Source organism: Barbatula barbatula, assembly GCF_947034865.1.
Source record: "Barbatula barbatula genome assembly, chromosome: 2".
NCBI classification, from domain to species: domain Eukaryota; kingdom Metazoa; phylum Chordata; class Actinopteri; order Cypriniformes; family Nemacheilidae; genus Barbatula; species Barbatula barbatula.
The window spans coordinates 17,972,727-17,989,461 of NC_136767.1; the positions used below are offsets into that span (position 1 = coordinate 17,972,727).

Genomic DNA, 16,735 nt, shown 5'->3' on the forward strand with positions numbered 1-16,735 from the left:
CCTATAAGGCGATTATTGATGTGGTTTACTACGCTTGTCTTTAGGTGAACTTTGTTGCGGCCATAGATGTATATGAAGATGGAGAGGCTGGACTTCTTCTTTGCTACAACAGTTCGTGTTTATTCTTGTGGAAATGTTAGTGATTATGTTTATCTGTGTCACAGTCTGATCGTCTAATACTGTTTTACATTTGTTTGAATAGATATGTGTGTCTATAAGAAGGTGTGTCCGTTTAATGGAGCCACACCCATGATTCAGCCAAACTCCTCAGACTTCCATTTCAGCTGGAACCAAATGCCCAATGCTATTGGTTAGTACCTGTAGCAGATAATTGTGCTGCATTTTCATTATATTCATTGACACTTTTGTACAGATTAGCAAGTCCCCTTATTATCCCGTGATCTTGTTTACTGTTCCACAGTGTGTGCATTCCCCTATATCCTGGCCTTCACCACTGACTCCATAGAGATTCGACTAGTCGTTAATGGCAACCTAGTGTATACAGCTGTTGTTCCAGAACTCCAACTCACGGCATGCAGAGTAAGTGTTCTTATACTATAACCAAAGGTAAATGGTGCTTAAACATTTATACACAGTGGACTTCAAAAGTATGAGTCAAAATTCTGAATATTGCATTTTTTATTTCATGAATATTTTTATCTAATGCAATTTGTATTTTGTATGTAGGCATGTACATGTTTGGTTCAATAACACTTTAAAATAAGGTTATATTGTTTAGGTAATGTATGAAGTAACAATGAACGATACATCTATGGCATTTGTGTTTATTTTATCATGTATATGTTTTCTAACAGTGAACACTTATGTTTACATTAACTAATATCAGTATGTTATCAAATACAACCTTATTGTTAAGTGTTACCTGTGGTTCAATAGAACAAATCAAAAATAAAATCTGGCCTTGCACTGTTTGTTCACTGTTATAGCACTTAATTTCACAAATGCACCTTTTTTAATATTTATTAAATTTTGAAATCCAAAAACTTTATTGTCAAGTTTAAATCTTGTAGATTAGATTCTCTTTGTGATACGTTTTTGACCAAACACTTTGTCATTCACAAAACTTCAGCTGTTCAGTTATGTATTGTTCTAGGATGTTCTTGTAATGATATACGTCTGTTTCTTTTTTTAATCTATAATGTTTCTTTGTGTGTAATATATATTGTATGTTCCATCTCAAGTATTTATCATCACAAACTCTCCATGTTTTTTTCTCCATAGTCTGATATCTATTTCATCTCATCAGCACCTATAAACTCAGCATCTAACTGTAGCTCCAGAGACACTAGTTCCCAAAGCTCCCCTCAGACTCCCACTGGCTACGAGATGCCTGTCTTCCCTTCACCACTTGGAGATGGTAGGTTTACGTTTCTAATCAAGAAATATCTTCATAATGTATAGTGACTGTTTTGACTCATTTTATTTGAGGGGCAGCAGGAGCTCTCCTGGTCTCTCAGTTTTAGTACTGTATGTAAATTACAGGAATCTTGTGCCTCTTCTATTATTTTTCCCTGAAATAAATCTGGGGTCTGTTTAAGGTTAGTGAGTGCACTGTGCAAAGTGTGTGTCTTTTCTCGTCTATGTCTTTTAGTGTATTTGTCTTTTGAACTTTGCGTGGGTCGGGTTAATGTAATGCTTTTTTCCATCCCTGGTCCAGATTGTATTCGGATCCCCTACGGCACCAAGCTATCCCTCTACATGTCTAAAGACTCTGAAGGTACTGCAGGGATTTCTGATTGCCTACATTTCCCACGCTGCCTTGCTAATGCACGTTGCCACGGAGACTCAAGCTACCTTTTATTTAATTAACAGACGCATGCAATGTTCTATAAAATGTGCAGAGAACATAATGTGTCCCTTCCTCTGTGAAATCTCAATGAAGCAATGTGAGAAACAGAATTTGTGCTATTGGCAACAAAAAATAAACAATGGAAGTAAAACCTGAAGTGATGCTTTAGGGAAATGGGACACATTTTCTGCGGCATGAGTTATGGATCGCTGTGTCCCCATGGATACCTTTTATCAGCGCCCCTCTTCACAGACAGAAAGAATAAGGGGCTGTGACAAAATCCATATCCTGGTGATTTGAAACAACTCAGGTCGTCTGCATTTTTGCACCATAGGAAATAGAACCATATTATCCCATATTGCATCTGATAGCAAAATTGTGTTTAATTTATACAGAATTTATTTAAGTATGCATTGTAGTTCTAATATTTGTTTAGGATCTACATATAAACAAAATTTGCAATGTATCGTCCCATGGTGCAAGGATGTCTGTGGAATACTTTCAGCGTATTCCAGAAACACGCATGGTTTCATAACAGAACAATACTGTGTTTGATTATCATCCTCTAATTTTCCTAAATTAACTTAAAGGGGAATCATCCTTCCTGGCCAGGAAATCTATGTATGCAGATGGACATTAAATATGTCCATAACCAAATATTTTATTTTGTTGCCCACACATTGCCATACGTGATATTTTTCTAGCATTAGACTACGTGTTCATCGGATCGTATTTCCTGTGACCAGAATATTTCACAATTGATTCCAATCGAAGCAATGTGCTTTAAAAAAAACAGCAGCTGGTTGTTCAGCGGCATCGTTCAGCACCATTATTCAGCATTTTTGGCCAGGTAGCAAGAGTTGAAAAGTGCTCATTAATGTCCCTTTTTAGCTGTCCAATCACAGAGCAGCAGGGGGGAAATGCTGTCATGCGCCTACATCCGGTATTTTTAGACAAGTGGTTGTCATGTTCTGACGCTTAAAAATGCTCCGGTGGACACACAGCCTTAAACAACATGTGTAAATGTTTCTAAATCACTATTCATTGAAATCACCATTCGTTTTAAATGTTCAAATCAGAATGTGCATACCTGCTACACTTCAAAAGTAGTAATCGTGCCTGCACACTATCACCTGTACTAATATCACTATCACTAATAGCATGGCATGCACATTACAACTCATTATAGAAAAGTAGAGAAAAGAACTTTCATTATAAAAAAATTCGAAAAACTTTGTTGTTGTTTGTTTGTTCTCCTTTATTGAGACACTGGTGCAGTGAGTAATACAAATTTCTTTTTTGTGTGTTCTCATCTGATCGTTGCTGTTGGTAAAAGCAACAAAGACTCACAAAAAGCAAGGGATTTTTTGGCTTATTATTGATCATAAGCAGACAGCCAACTGTTTATGAAGCTGAATAAAAGGTGCCTGACATAAATCTTCTACTACACTATGAGTCAGGGATGGATTACTCACCAGGGCCCTTGACTACCATTGGCTTCAAGCTAATATCAGACTTCCATCTTTATTTTTACTTTCTATAACTGTGAATGTGCAGCTAAGGGGGGCCCTTTGAAGTCATAATCCGTCCCTTTTCATGGATGGTGTGTACTGTAGATATTGTGGAACTTTGCATTATCCATCCATTATCCAAATGCATCAACGTTGTCTTAACCAATAGTTTTTGGGCAGGACAGTTTAAGTGAAAAATATGGTTCAACTAGTCATCACATTAGAGGTTATTCACAAATAACTGCGATAAAGTGTACAAACGGTTACTATAATCCTGAGTCTCAAACTCCAGCAGTGATTCTGTATATATTGTTAAAATCTTGGAAAGTACATGCATGTGATGCCAAACAGCACCTCGTATTCTGTAATTTTTCTACATCTATTCCAACCATCATTTTCTCTCTTTAAGGTGAAGCTCCATCAAAACACATCTATAAGATCCCATTGAGTAACCTAGTTGGCCGTAGCATAGAGAGACCGCTCAAGTCTCCACTGGTCAATAAAGTAGTCACGGCCCCCGCTTCTAGCGGGATAGCCCCTGCCCCTACGATCTCAACCACACCTTCCCTCTCGCTGTCCCGGATGGAGATCAAAGAGATCGCCAGCCGCACGCGGAAAGAACTGCTGGGTGAGTCTGATGTTTGTGTTCCTGAGCTAAAAGCTAATGTATTATTATGCATGTGTGGTTCCGTGGGCATCTGACAGGACATGTGCTGTTAGAAAGCTTCCGCAGCGTAATTAAGTTAAAGAGTTGTACATTAGATCTTCAAGGGATACAGATTAAAACTTTCAGTACAGTGATGTTCAAGTAAAAGAGAAACATATCTGATAAAATAAGCTTTAGGGAATTCTGAAGTCTAGCAATAAAGTAAAACATGTTAAGTCGACTGACTGATGTTCAAAAGTACTCTATATGTACTGTAACAATGTTCTGTAGTTAAATTGAGTCTTAAATGAACAGTTCACCCAAATTTAGATGATTCATTTATTACCATGTGATTTTCAAAATCTTTCACTTCATACATTAGCAAAATAACAGTAATAATAAAACAAAATATAACAGCAAGCAGCAAGTATGTGGTCAGGGACACAAAGATAAATACATGATGCTTCACAAAAAAATGTATTTGATGAAAATGATGCCATAAAAGGTGCATTTGATTTGATACTATCCAAGGATTCAAAGGAAAACTGAATTTCTAGGATTAACGTTTGAAAAATTTTACTGGTGGTGGTGCTATGGAGTTTTAGTTTGAGACTCCAAATTTGTTGTGGGGCGTGTTTGGACTGTTTGGACTCAATCCATAAGGAATGACATAATGAAATTACAGGAGTTTTTTAGTTTTGTAATTGTAGCTTCAATGAAACATTCATGTCATAGATTCATTTCTATTAAAGCTATTTGCAGAGTTTTTATATCACATGTATTCCAAATGGCTGACGTGTGATGCACTTGCATCTTGTACCTCTAGGTTTGACTGAGGAACCCAGCAATAAGTCAGACAGTAACTCGGTGAAACAGAGAAGAATGAGCAAGAAAGCAAAGGAAGACGATCAAAAGAGAACAGCAGAAACCATTATCACTGAGCAGTAAGTGTCTGTAGGTTCTTTCTGCATGTTAGACTCATGCAAACCAGTGATTTATACTCACTATGAGATATCTTTACTCAGAGTGGAAATGGAGTCTGTAGATGGAGAAACTGACATCCACCGGCTGTGCTTATCTGGTTCTGAGATGGAGCCACAAGATGATAGCCCTCCCACGGCCAGCCCTTTTACCTTCTCAGCTTCTTTTGAGGAGGATATTTTGGATCTTAAGTGATGACAATCACAGCCTGTGGGATCAAAGTGCACCTCTCACCTTATGCACCCTCTTATCTTTTGATTTTGAATCAGCGTTTTTACACGTTATGTTGAATTTACTGAATGTTCCTCAGTCTGCCCGTTCATCTGCAGTATGCGGTGTGCTTTACACTTGGAGTTTACAATGTGATGTCAGAATTGACCCCTAATGGATGTATGAATCTGAAAACGTGTGTGTATGACCTTATGTTTACGTTACAGAACGGGCAGAAAACAATTAGGAAATGACATGATCGGTGAACATATTTGAATTCTGTTCGTAAGAATTCCTCAAAACATAGAGATAATAATTGATAGATTATATGAATGCCATGACAGAAGTTCTACATCAGCTTTGTAGCAAACTAAGGTATAAAATATAATACCTGAAATATACTTTTCACTCCAAGCCCTGAATGTAAGATTGAGAGAGAAATATTTTTAATTCCTCATTTGTGTTTTGAATGTTTTCTATGTATGTGATTTGTACATTGTGTGGTTATTTTAAAGTTGTTAAAAACTATATGCATCTCAAACCAGATGCACACATGAACACAGAATGGAATATATATATATATATATATATATATATATATATATATATATATATATATATATACCTTTCTAGATATTGTATTATGGATGAGACAAATAAAACTTCTGTATATTTATATTAATGTTATGGTTTAACCTGCCTACACCCTCAACATGTTCGTAAAACTCTGACGTGCAGTTCTTCAGCAGAAAGGGCAGGAGTCTCCCACAAGTGCCATTCTCTCTACTGCACCCTATTATCTCTAGTGCCCTCTATCGGACATAACGTGAATTGCGTTCCTCATAAGGCAGAGAACAAACCACTCCAGAATACAGTTATGGATTTTGTTGTATCCGTTTCCTGCCGCTCACTATGCTAAATGTATAAGCTTTGACCCATGAGCACCCCATTTAGGCCTCAAACCGCACATTTTAAAGTGCTGTTGCTTCTTGAAAAGGGCTCTGGATCACCTGCATGCCTCCATTCAATCCCACTACAAAGTACAGGGGATTTTATGTATGAATAATGTAGAATTAGGATGTATTACTTTCAAACTTTTCCTGGATTTGACCAATTGAAATTGAAAGACACCTCCAGGAATTAAAGCCAGGGTCACATATATTACATCTTTGATTTTTGGGTTAATACGAGAAAAACAAAATACTGTTTACAGTTCAAACTCAGAGAGGTTAGGAATATCAGCAAAAGCATGCCACCATAATATAGCCTACGAAAGAGCCTCAGGAACAGCACAAGAACAAGAGGATAAGATGAATATTAACTGCTTAGCTGAATGCATGCCCCGCCCACTCGTACCTTCTAACACTTTAACCTTTCTTCATTCTTGTGAACCACTCAACACTAGTAGCAGTCTGGAGTACCAGGGGAAACATGGAACTATTTTTGTAAATGAAAGTTTTAAATATTATTTATTTGCTTAAAGAGGAGTGGGTGAGTTGGCTAGACTGACTGATTTTTTCCAGGTTTTATTTCTTTTGCAAATCTGTGTGTCTTTGCCCTCCCTCTTTTCACTTACCTGTTTTCACAGTGGTTTTGTATCTTGTATCATATCAATATTAACTGTTAGACTGTTGCAGAATCTCTGTGATATCGGAATTAAACAAAAACGAATAAAAAAACACCAAGTGTCTTAAAATATTGTATTGCCATTGTTTTTAATGCCAAGTACTACTTGTAAATGTGTGTGTTTCCGATGTGGCCTCAAAATTACTATTATTATTGCTACTTTAGCATTTATTTGAAGAAGTGCTGTAGATCTCTGCTGTAGTAAATATTGTTCATTATTATGAAATAAAAAATTATGAAATTTCACCCTGTAGTTTGTGTTTTACAGGATTCAAGGAATCAAGGAAATATAATGTTTACTTGTTGTGTCTCCCACTGTTGAACTGCTTGCTCCTGACAAAATCTTCTGTACCTTTATTACTTGATTGCCACTAATGTAAGATCTGTCACTGTCCTTTCCTGTAAAAAACAGCTGGGGCGCCAGAAATAACTCATAGTCTACAATTTCAGCTTTTCCTGTAAATTACATGTTTTCCTTTTTCTGTATTTTTTTACGTTTTTTGGTGGTTTTTACAGTGTCCGTAAATAATAAAATTACTTTGTTTTACATTATACATTGAAAGATTCTGTAAAATTAAGTTTTTACAGTGTACAGTAAATGCTACAAGTAGGCTTTTGGAAGAGCACGCCTTACTGTACATTTTATGTGACCTTGCATCTTGGTGTTATATTGGTTGACGATATATTTACATTAGTAAACAGTTATTGTATTACATTTTGGAAAGATCTGTTGGTATTGTACTGTCTCTACAAATGCTATGTACGAACGTATTTACAATTGTATTGTTGTACACTGTCCTGTAGGTGGTAGTATTGTTAACCTTACAACTTTTAAACAAGTGAACCTGGTCTAAAGATCGCAGCGATATTTATGCCTTAGTGCTTGCTTATTTTAATTTAAAAAACAGAGGCCTACCCACAAATAAAATGCTGGGTTATGCTTGACACAGAGTTGGGTCAACATCTTAATTAACCTCAATATATATATATATATTTATATATATATACATGAACCCTGTTTATATTTGAGCCAACAATGGGTTAAAACTACCCAATTACAAGCCAGTGGGTTGCAACATATTTTTTATTTAAAAAAAATTATGTTCAATGTGGTTAAGCATTAACAATGAAAATGTTTTTCCACATTATGGCTGCCTCTAACATTTTATTTTACTGCACAGGGCAATTTTTTAATAAAGCTCTTGGAATTGAGGGCTTTGTCTCAGACGTTGCAGATTCGTCTTATAATATGGGCATTTTCACCGCTTTTTGTTGCAGGATTTTTCATGAAACAATCTCTAGCTTCAAACTCTGTTGATCGAATCACACATTTACGCTTACAGTCAGGTAAATTGACAAGCACGGGCATGCTTCCTGTGGGAATGTTGGGTTTACATGCACACTTAACCCACACACTTCCATTCATTCTTTAATGAGATCCTTTCCACGGCCCTCATATTTATCTTGAATCGTAAACGCACACAAACTCCAAATAACTGGAAGTTTGTGACATATGCTTGGTATTTGTGTTAGTTTAAATCAAAGTTAGCTAATAACACTACTATTCCTCTCTCATACACACACTTCTTTTTTTCCCAGCTATTCTTTTCAATTTCATTTTAGCTCAGGTCAGGAAAGTAACAATAGCTCTGCTATGTTGTAACTGAATGTTTGGCATTAATACTGATCCGTCCTCTTCCCTTGTTCTCTTTTTGTCTTTCTCTCTTTCATGCACACAAGCATGACACATCTTTTAATATTTATTTATTATAAAAACATTCTCAACATCTCATAAGTAACTTTAACATCACTTTACTAACAATACAATAATATAACTATAAACTACAATATAAAAACAATTACAACAATATTGTGCCATGTGACACATTTACAAAATCTTGACCTAATAAGGTTTGTTTACTAAATTCAACAGCTCATTTTTGTTTCACAGGCTTAGCATTCTGTTCTGAATGTAGAGTTCATGAAAACAGCCCACAGCACACGGCTCTGAATTGGAGGCTGGGCTAGAAATGCCATACACCCAAAGTCTGGCAGACTAAAAGGAAGGGAAGTGTCTACTCGACAGCATTAGTTTAACGCTACGATAATTCTGAAAAGCCTGGGCTTTGTTGAGTCTCTCATCTATAGTGGAGCTCCAATGGGTTTATTGGAGGTGTACACCCACAGCTACTGTACAGATCTACCACTGGCTCTTTCCAAAAATATTTCTTTTTTAATCTCAGCAGTTATTGCTTGCATAAACTTTGCAGCCTGAAACTGGAAAGATGGTGCTCACAGTAACTATCGACTGGAGGTATGAATTCATGCCTTCATGTCCAATAAAGGAAAATGAGGCATTTTGTAGCAAAAATATAAATATAAAAAAGTACATGCAAACCTCGTAGTTTCAAAGACATAGTAGGATGACATAAAATTACCTTCATTTGGAAAGCAACACTTCCATTCTGACCAAACGTTTGTCTGTTTCTAGTTATTCACTGTCGTGAGACATCATAAGTCTTAAAAATGTATACAATTGTTGAGGGAATAGATGACACTGATCATCAAAGCAGCACCCTGCATCACAGTTATTACAGATGAGAAGTCTTGACCGATCACAGAAATCCATGGGCCAAATTACGCAAATGAGGCTACATCCATGAGTATTTGTATAGCCATTGAAACACAAGGCACCTGAGCGATGACGTAGGCGAATGAACGGGTCGGCGCTTTAAGTGCCAACAGGTATGCCACACTGTGAAGAACTCGACCCAGGAAGAAAACCAGAAAGTGAATTCGTGCTACGGAATACAGGGGGCCAGTCATAGAATAAACGGCACCTAGAAATAAAAATGGGAAGATGTTCTCCATGTCATTGCGATGTGACCTAGAAAACACAATACAAACATAGAAGGTTAGAGGAGATAGAAATATGCATAACAAAGTTTTAAAACGAAATGACATGAAGTTGGGAATGTAAAGCAAAAAAATTACAATTATTTCAAGACATTAAATGATGTAATGCTCGAAGGTTAATATTAATAAAAACGTGAGCAGTTTCCTAATATTTCCCCAATGCAAGTTTTAACTACATCCTTCATACATTCCAACCCTCTCCCTTATTCTTTAAAAACAGCACTGACTTGATTTCAAGGCATCTTCAATGTTCCAAAATGGCAGAAATTCATACTCAATTGAAAACTTCATGTCTGAAGACCCAAGGAGGAGGAATGTGCACAACATCTGGCTTTGATCAGGACTTCGGCTGTAAACTGTCTGGCTCACTCTAATGGCAGCATGCCTGGACAGTGAACATTGCCAACATCACACAATCTTGGACATTAAATGTAGTTCTACTCTGAGTCACTAACACACAAACGTGAAGAATACACACACTGCGTCAGCAGCGGCAGTCCTTTCAATACATTATATTGTAGTAATAGGAAATACTGTGGTAAGTACTTCATACTTAATATGCTGACATTCATGGTGCATGGAAACTTTCATGGTCATCTCCCAGTTCTCGGAATTACCAGCACAACAGTTACACAGCAGCTCTCGTCATTGTTGTGAGACGCTGTATTAGCTTCTTCCTCATCTCTTTGCCACATCAAGGACTTTCAGTTTCCTGTTAGAATTCACTTTCTACAGTGGAAGTAACTTTCCCCCCATCACATTCACTATTTCCTGTGTCTTTATTTATATAATAATATAATTTATTTATGTACAGTTACACATGGCTTCTTTGAAGTGTTGAATTGGTCCTCCTAGGTTACATCTCTTCAAGAACAGGTCAATTTTTGCAAACATTCTCCAGCAGCAGTGGATTCAACTTCTACTCCTCTACTTCTTTTCTTTGAAATACATTTTTATAATGGTGGCTTTCTTGTACATTTTTGTCTTTTTCTCTCAAGATCACAAATGTGCACTTCTGTTTTTTAAATTACTTTTCAGAATATATAGCTTTTACCAGCGTCTTTCTTGACCCTTGGCTGAAGGCATTGTTGTTGCAATTAGAGGTCAAAAATGGTTTAGTCATAAACTCCAGTATTAAATGGCACCTCCCTCCCCACCTATAACAGGTCCAAAAGCATCAACATTTTATGCTCCACTCCCCCAAAAAATATAATTTCCCCAGTAAATGTAATACCGGATGTGGAAATAAAGTGATTTCAGAACACGACTGAAATCATATACTGAAATAACATCTTAATCATGTAAACACAGGCAACAATGGAATAGGCAGGACTGAGACATTTCCTGAAAATAAATTATGATGCTGTTGAATGAATCATGAATGCAGAGAATTGCAGATTAAAGCAATTGATGCTTCCTAACAGGCAGCCAAGTATAATAGTGTTAATAATGTTTTAGAGTATGTTGTCTCATTACTCTCCTTTTCACTGACATGCACACATATACAGACAGTGAAAATTGTCTATTATTAAAGGGGGTTTTGTCAAGCACAAAGTCAAACAGTTTGACTTAAGCACTACAAATGGGCAAAATAAAGAATGAGCTGTTTAAAATCTGAATAATTTAAAAAAATAACCGCATCATCTACAAACTATGATTAATCCATGCAATTCATCATAGTGTAAACATCAAACTGCTAATATTTTCCAGGTAGCAACCACACAGCTCTGAAGCATTAGAAATAAAGAGTCTTGACTGTAACTAAAGGAAGCTCAAATCTGCCAGACATCCTGTAGGGTTTCACATCAGGCAGAGAGAGAAAACTAAACATTCCACAATGTTTTGACCGACAAAAATGTAAAAGGAACACAAATACAACCTGTTCAAACAGGGTAAATCAAAACTAAAGACATTTGGAATCAAAGGGAAATGATCACACTTGGTAGAAAATGAATTGAATTAAATTTAGCTGTTTGTTTTCATCATTATTTTTTAGGTCTTTTTTTGTCCTTCAATATACAATATTAGTAACATGGGCATAATGTTAATACAAACTCTTACGAGAATAAACTGTGCTTTAACTATAGTAACATTTGTCTCTTTGGACAATGTTAAGAATGTTTCACACGTTGTAAATGTTTTTTTTTGCTCAACTCAAACAAAGTTTTTAAGTCTGAATTAACTCAAAATTATAAGGCAAGTAACCATTTTTGCAGTTTAATTTGCGGTTAAAACCCCACAGTGACGTATATAGTAGCCTAATAGTGAAGTAATTGAAACGGTAAACAATAGTTAAACAAATCAATTCGCAAATAAAAAATGTCACTTCCGTGTTTAATTTGCAGAAGAGAATAGAGATGGTGCTTTATGTTTGTTTAGCAAATAAGCACACGCAACCCCATACAGAAAAAAATTGAATACATGGCAAACAGAAACTGCACTCGAACAATTAGCCCACCTCAGACAGCGCTCCACGTATGGATCAGAGCGGCAATACTGCGTTCCTCCGTGCCTCTCAGCGTCCTCGGGGTTAGCGAATGCCTGTTTAAATACATTGCATCTTACATATCTGTTTTACAGTTCATAGCCTACATCAAGTGCATCGCTTCAGAATTACAGATCTATTCCAATTGAATGACCGGTAATCATAAACAATAACTTTGCATTTTTCCTTGCACCGTCTAGAGGGCAAAAGCTCCCATTTTAATCAACGAGATTATCTCAAGGTGATTGTAAGGCTTTAAGAATTCCATGGAGTCGCGCCGCCAGCAAGATTGCACGTAACTGACTATTCGTACCAAAGTAAAAAAGCTGATAAAAAGTAGCCTACTTACTTTTTTCCGAAGTCTTACTTGTCCAGTGATGATAGCAAGGATGTACATCTTCAAGATTAAAAGCGTGCTGTAGAAGATAAAGCACATCCATACCTCGCTTCCGAGCATCTTGTCTCACTATAACGGGCTCTGTGTTTATTCAGTGGGACTATACGATGAGACGGCTGAACTGGAGTTTGAGTTTTATACGCGAACCCCACACCGTTCGGCCCAGCCTCTTCCAGATAACTACCTGGCAAGAAAACTTTCACTGACGTTCAGACTTCCGTTTTCCCTCTCGGGATTATAGCCGCTCCATATGTGGGATGTGAGGTTGAGAAATCTCGTCTTTCTTCAGATCGATACAATTTAACAACACTAGAACTTGTTAACAGAAATGGAACAACATTTACAGAGATGAAAATTGAACAACTGGATGATTCAAAGCAGAGAAAACCAATGGGAAGTCGAAAATAGACAGTTGTACAATGTTGGGCGATGAAAATGACCTGTACATTACGTAATATGTACAACTGTAAAATGTATATACTTCGCCTGCAGGCATGGAATTCCAATAATGTAAAGTGTGACAATAAGAATACAAAGATAAGGCATGTTATAGAAAATCACTTGTGTTTGTGATTAGAAACTAAATTACTTGTGTTTGTGTGGTAAACATCATTATTTGTTAGGCTATTAGACAGCTATATCAAATAAGAACTACAAATCTTATTGACTTTTCATACATACACTAACTTTAAAAAGTTTAGAGTCACTATTAGTATACTATAGTTGTTTATATTGTTTATAAATCATATCAAATGCTCATAATATTTATAAATGATTATGTATAAATGAATAAGTATGTCAAATGATCAAATGCCAAGAGTATGTTTTTATAAACACTTGGGCTATTCATGATGCTAGAATATGGCATATAACATTGTTTTTTATTCTTTAATGTAGTTAAGTTACTGCATCAATTTGATAGCATCAATGTAGTTTCTGCTGACACGCTACCATTTGTTGGTATTCATGATAAGATGCTATATGATGCATAATTTCAAACCACTTGACTTTTGGAACCTGTTACTTTTCACGTTTGGATGCAGATCAACTGAACAGAGTCATTTAGTCTCACAATTATTATTTATTTGCTTGGTTTACAGTACATCTGTCAGGATACCTGTGTAATAGTGACCATTATTTGTTATTAAAGATGCAGTGGACTTCAGGAACATAGCGTTCTTTGCACAAAATCTCTTTGGCAAATAGGATGAACAACATTAAACTTAAATTGAATAAGCAGTTTCACTGAAATGAATTAAAATGAGATAAAAAGAGCTGTTACTCAAAAGTGTTTATGTACTCCAGCTTTGATTGAAGAGGTCAATGAAATATTTACACATTATTTGGTTTGACTCCAATCTGTAATGGCATAAGAAACACTTTTTGATCAGCTCTTTGAAACTCTTATTTTTCATTTTCTGAAACCTTTTTTTGAAGATTATAAAATCCTTTGATAATAAAATGAATGTAATAGCAAAATGATTCATATAAATATCACACAAAAATGCTATGTTAAAGTTCATTGTAAGGGTTCGGTCCCTTTTAAGAGATCAAAGAGGTTTAAATATAATTTTAGAATATGCCCGTTATCATTTGCTTAATTAATAAAGTCTTATTGGATATATTGTCGTGTCCTTAAGCTGTCCTGACTGTCAGATTTGTTGTATATATTGAATAAGAACAAAACAGATGTCGTGGGACGTGGTCAGGTTTAACCAAACCTTTTTCAAATCGGAAAAGAACCACATTAATGTGATTGTAAGTGAGAACCATTTACAGATTTCTGAACCAGAGTGAACATAGAAATATTTGGCACAAAGTGTTATTAACCTGCAAAATTCCAAAAACAAAATATGTCAACAGTCCATTCCAAGATAGTCTGAGGAAGAAGAGCTTGTACTTGTGATGTCATCGCAGCAGTCCTCAGCATCAGAGAAAGATGATGTGTAATGCAGACCTGACAGGCTGTGGTAGTCCTGCTGAGAGACCTCGGGCAAACTGTACATGTCCATTGATGTCTGGGCTCTTCGCGTTCCAGACGAACTCCACATATCAATAAACTGTGTACAAATGGCACAACCCATTATGTCTGGCGTGGTAAGACTATTTCTTCTTTCTTATTAAAAAAACTTGCAATCTTCACCCAGTAATGCTCTAAATGACTTCTCCATAGAAATGACTAACAAACATATCACGCACAGCCCCCTTCAGATCACACCTGATTCAAAGACAAACTGGTAGACATTACTTATTATGACTGTAATTCAGACAAATGCTCATTTTACTCATTCACACCCAGGCCTTTTCGTATTAAGCATTCTTATTATACTGAAGATTTTCCATTTACTGTCAGACACAACACACTGCATAAGGCCAAATGGTGTGCGTGTCGGTATAAGGAGCTGTAAGGAAAGCAAAAGCCACAAAATCGTGAGAAAGCAACGTCTAAAGTGTGTCTTTTCTTGGAATGTTTTGTTCAAACCCTCGCCTGGAGGTATTGACAATTATAAGGTGGAGTACAAAAGAAAAACTGAAAGAAAAGAAAGTAGGGGAAAGGAAGAGTGATGCATTGACACACAAAAAGAAGGAGAGATCTATTTAAAACCTCAAATAGATCAACGCAAGACAGAGGACAGATATAGTGGGACTGAAAGTTTTGAGGTGACAAGGTCACCGGTCGCACAATTCACTGCTTACCGAAGTGTAATGTAAATATTTACTGTGTTTTGTGCTCCCTGAAGAGGATTAAAGAGTATCCTCTTTCAGATCTTAAGATAAGTCTTGGCACATCAGTCTTGTAGTGCTGGTTAGAAACACAACCCCATTGAAAAGGATACAAGAGATGGAGATGGAAATGGAATCGAAAAAAAGTCTCGACCGCACCCTTTTTTTGACATCACATTAATTTACCAAGCTTAAAAATAATTTTCTGCCCCACAAAATATATTTGAAGGGTTGTCCTCTGGGAGTGGCGATCGGTGTCACTGAAAGCACTGGGATTTCATCTGTGAATTTACATTTAGACATTTAGCAGATGCTCTTGTCAAAAGTGACTTACGAATGAGGTAAACAATAGAAGCAATTGGAACAACATACAACAACAAAAACATAAGTACCTAAAAACTGGTCTCAAATAGCACACCACAGTATTTAAAGCTAAGGGTTTAGAAAAGGGCTAAGAAATGACACAGAAGTCAGATCTAATGGGTCAGGTTCTGTTGGAAGAGATGTGTTTTCATCCGATTCTTAAAGATGGCTATAGAATCTGCCGATCTTGTAGCAGCAGCTGGATGTGGAACAGATCCAGAGATGGTACGGAAGAGGATTTTTTTCCCTTTGTGGGATGGCACTGCAAGACGTCGTTCATTTGCAGAGTGTAGGGGTCTGGCGGGTACATAAGTCTGTATTAGCGATTGAAGTTATGGGAATGATGGTCTTGTTGGCCAAGAGCAGAGCTTTCAATTTAATGCGAGCTACTATAGGGAGCCAATGTAACTTAATGAAGAGAGGAGTGACGTGTGCTCTCTTTGGTTCATTGAAGACCCCTCTTGCCACTGCATTCACAGGCGTCACTCGGGCTATTGTCTGGACTGGGGAAAGAATGGAATGATTCTGTTAAATCTCAAGATGTCAAAGATAGCATCTCATTTAAATAAGCTAAAAAAGTAAACTTTTACACCCAAAATATAAACACAATAGATACTCATAACCAATCTGACTAGTTTTTTTTAACAAAATAAGTTGCTGTAACTGCACTGTAAAAAAACACTTAACACTTAAACACTAAAAACTTACGTTAAACGGCTTCATTAAATGCATTTGTTCAATTGAATTAGCTTTATGAGTCAATTAAACTTAAATTAAAACAGACTTGTGGTTGTATTGTATAATTACGGTCAATTGACTAAATATATATATATATATATGATAGAGCTAATTTGATATAACTAAAAAAATTTAAGGCAGCAGAAATTGGTGATTTTTTACAGTGTGGTTTACAGTTGGAGGCCCAGTGCAATTTATTTTGCCTAAAACTATTTGCCAATATAATTTCGAGATGAAAGCAAGAAGCCTCAAAGCAAAATCCTGTGGTGGCATTGTTGCATTAATAAGAGATTCTTCAGTTGGTGCACTGTAATTTCAATGATATCTG

The 16,735-nt window shown here is 36.3% G+C and overlaps 2 protein-coding genes across 4 annotated transcripts in view; one reads left to right on the top strand and one right to left on the bottom strand.

Moving 5' to 3' along the window:
* garnl3 (GTPase activating Rap/RanGAP domain like 3) overlaps positions 1 to 5,656 on the top strand; it is a 49,998-nt gene extending 44,342 nt beyond the window's left edge. For all 3 annotated transcript variants that reach the window (XM_079449876.1, XM_079449877.1, XM_079449878.1), the window contains exons 24-31: positions 45 to 111; positions 203 to 310; positions 422 to 540; positions 1,243 to 1,378; positions 1,679 to 1,738; positions 3,731 to 3,949; positions 4,794 to 4,911; positions 4,993 to 5,656. In XM_079449876.1, the coding sequence (XP_079306002.1) occupies positions 45 to 111; positions 203 to 310; positions 422 to 540; positions 1,243 to 1,378; positions 1,679 to 1,738; positions 3,731 to 3,949; positions 4,794 to 4,911; positions 4,993 to 5,143 (978 nt within the window). In that variant the 3' untranslated portion in view covers positions 5,144 to 5,656. The remainder of the gene's footprint in view (positions 1 to 44; positions 112 to 202; positions 311 to 421; positions 541 to 1,242; positions 1,379 to 1,678; positions 1,739 to 3,730; positions 3,950 to 4,793; positions 4,912 to 4,992) is intronic.
* A 2,875-nt stretch (positions 5,657 to 8,531) lies between these two features.
* ptges (prostaglandin E synthase) lies at positions 8,532 to 12,791 on the bottom strand. The gene is made up of 3 exons (XM_079474213.1): positions 12,535 to 12,791; positions 12,159 to 12,241; positions 8,532 to 9,671 (listed from the first exon to the last, which is right to left on the bottom strand). Exons 1-3 carry the CDS (start codon positions 12,640 to 12,642, stop codon positions 9,422 to 9,424), a joined length of 441 nt encoding a protein of 146 aa, XP_079330339.1. The 5' UTR covers positions 12,643 to 12,791; the 3' UTR covers positions 8,532 to 9,421.
* Between the last annotated feature and the right edge of the window lie 3,944 nt (positions 12,792 to 16,735).

Bases quoted from the DNA above. Each gene is read 5' to 3' on its own strand.
- ptges (XM_079474213.1), bottom strand. From the start codon at position 12,642: ATGCTCGGAAGCGAGGTATGGATGTGCTTTATCTTCTACAGCACGCTT. The intron at 12,242-12,534 runs GTAAGTAGGCTA...GTATTTAAACAG, and splicing joins AAGTAAGACTTCGGAAAAAA to GCATTCGCTAACCCCGAGGA. The intron at 9,672-12,158 runs GTGGGCTAATTG...TGTGTTTTCTAG, and splicing joins TACGTGGAGCGCTGTCTGAG to GTCACATCGCAATGACATGG.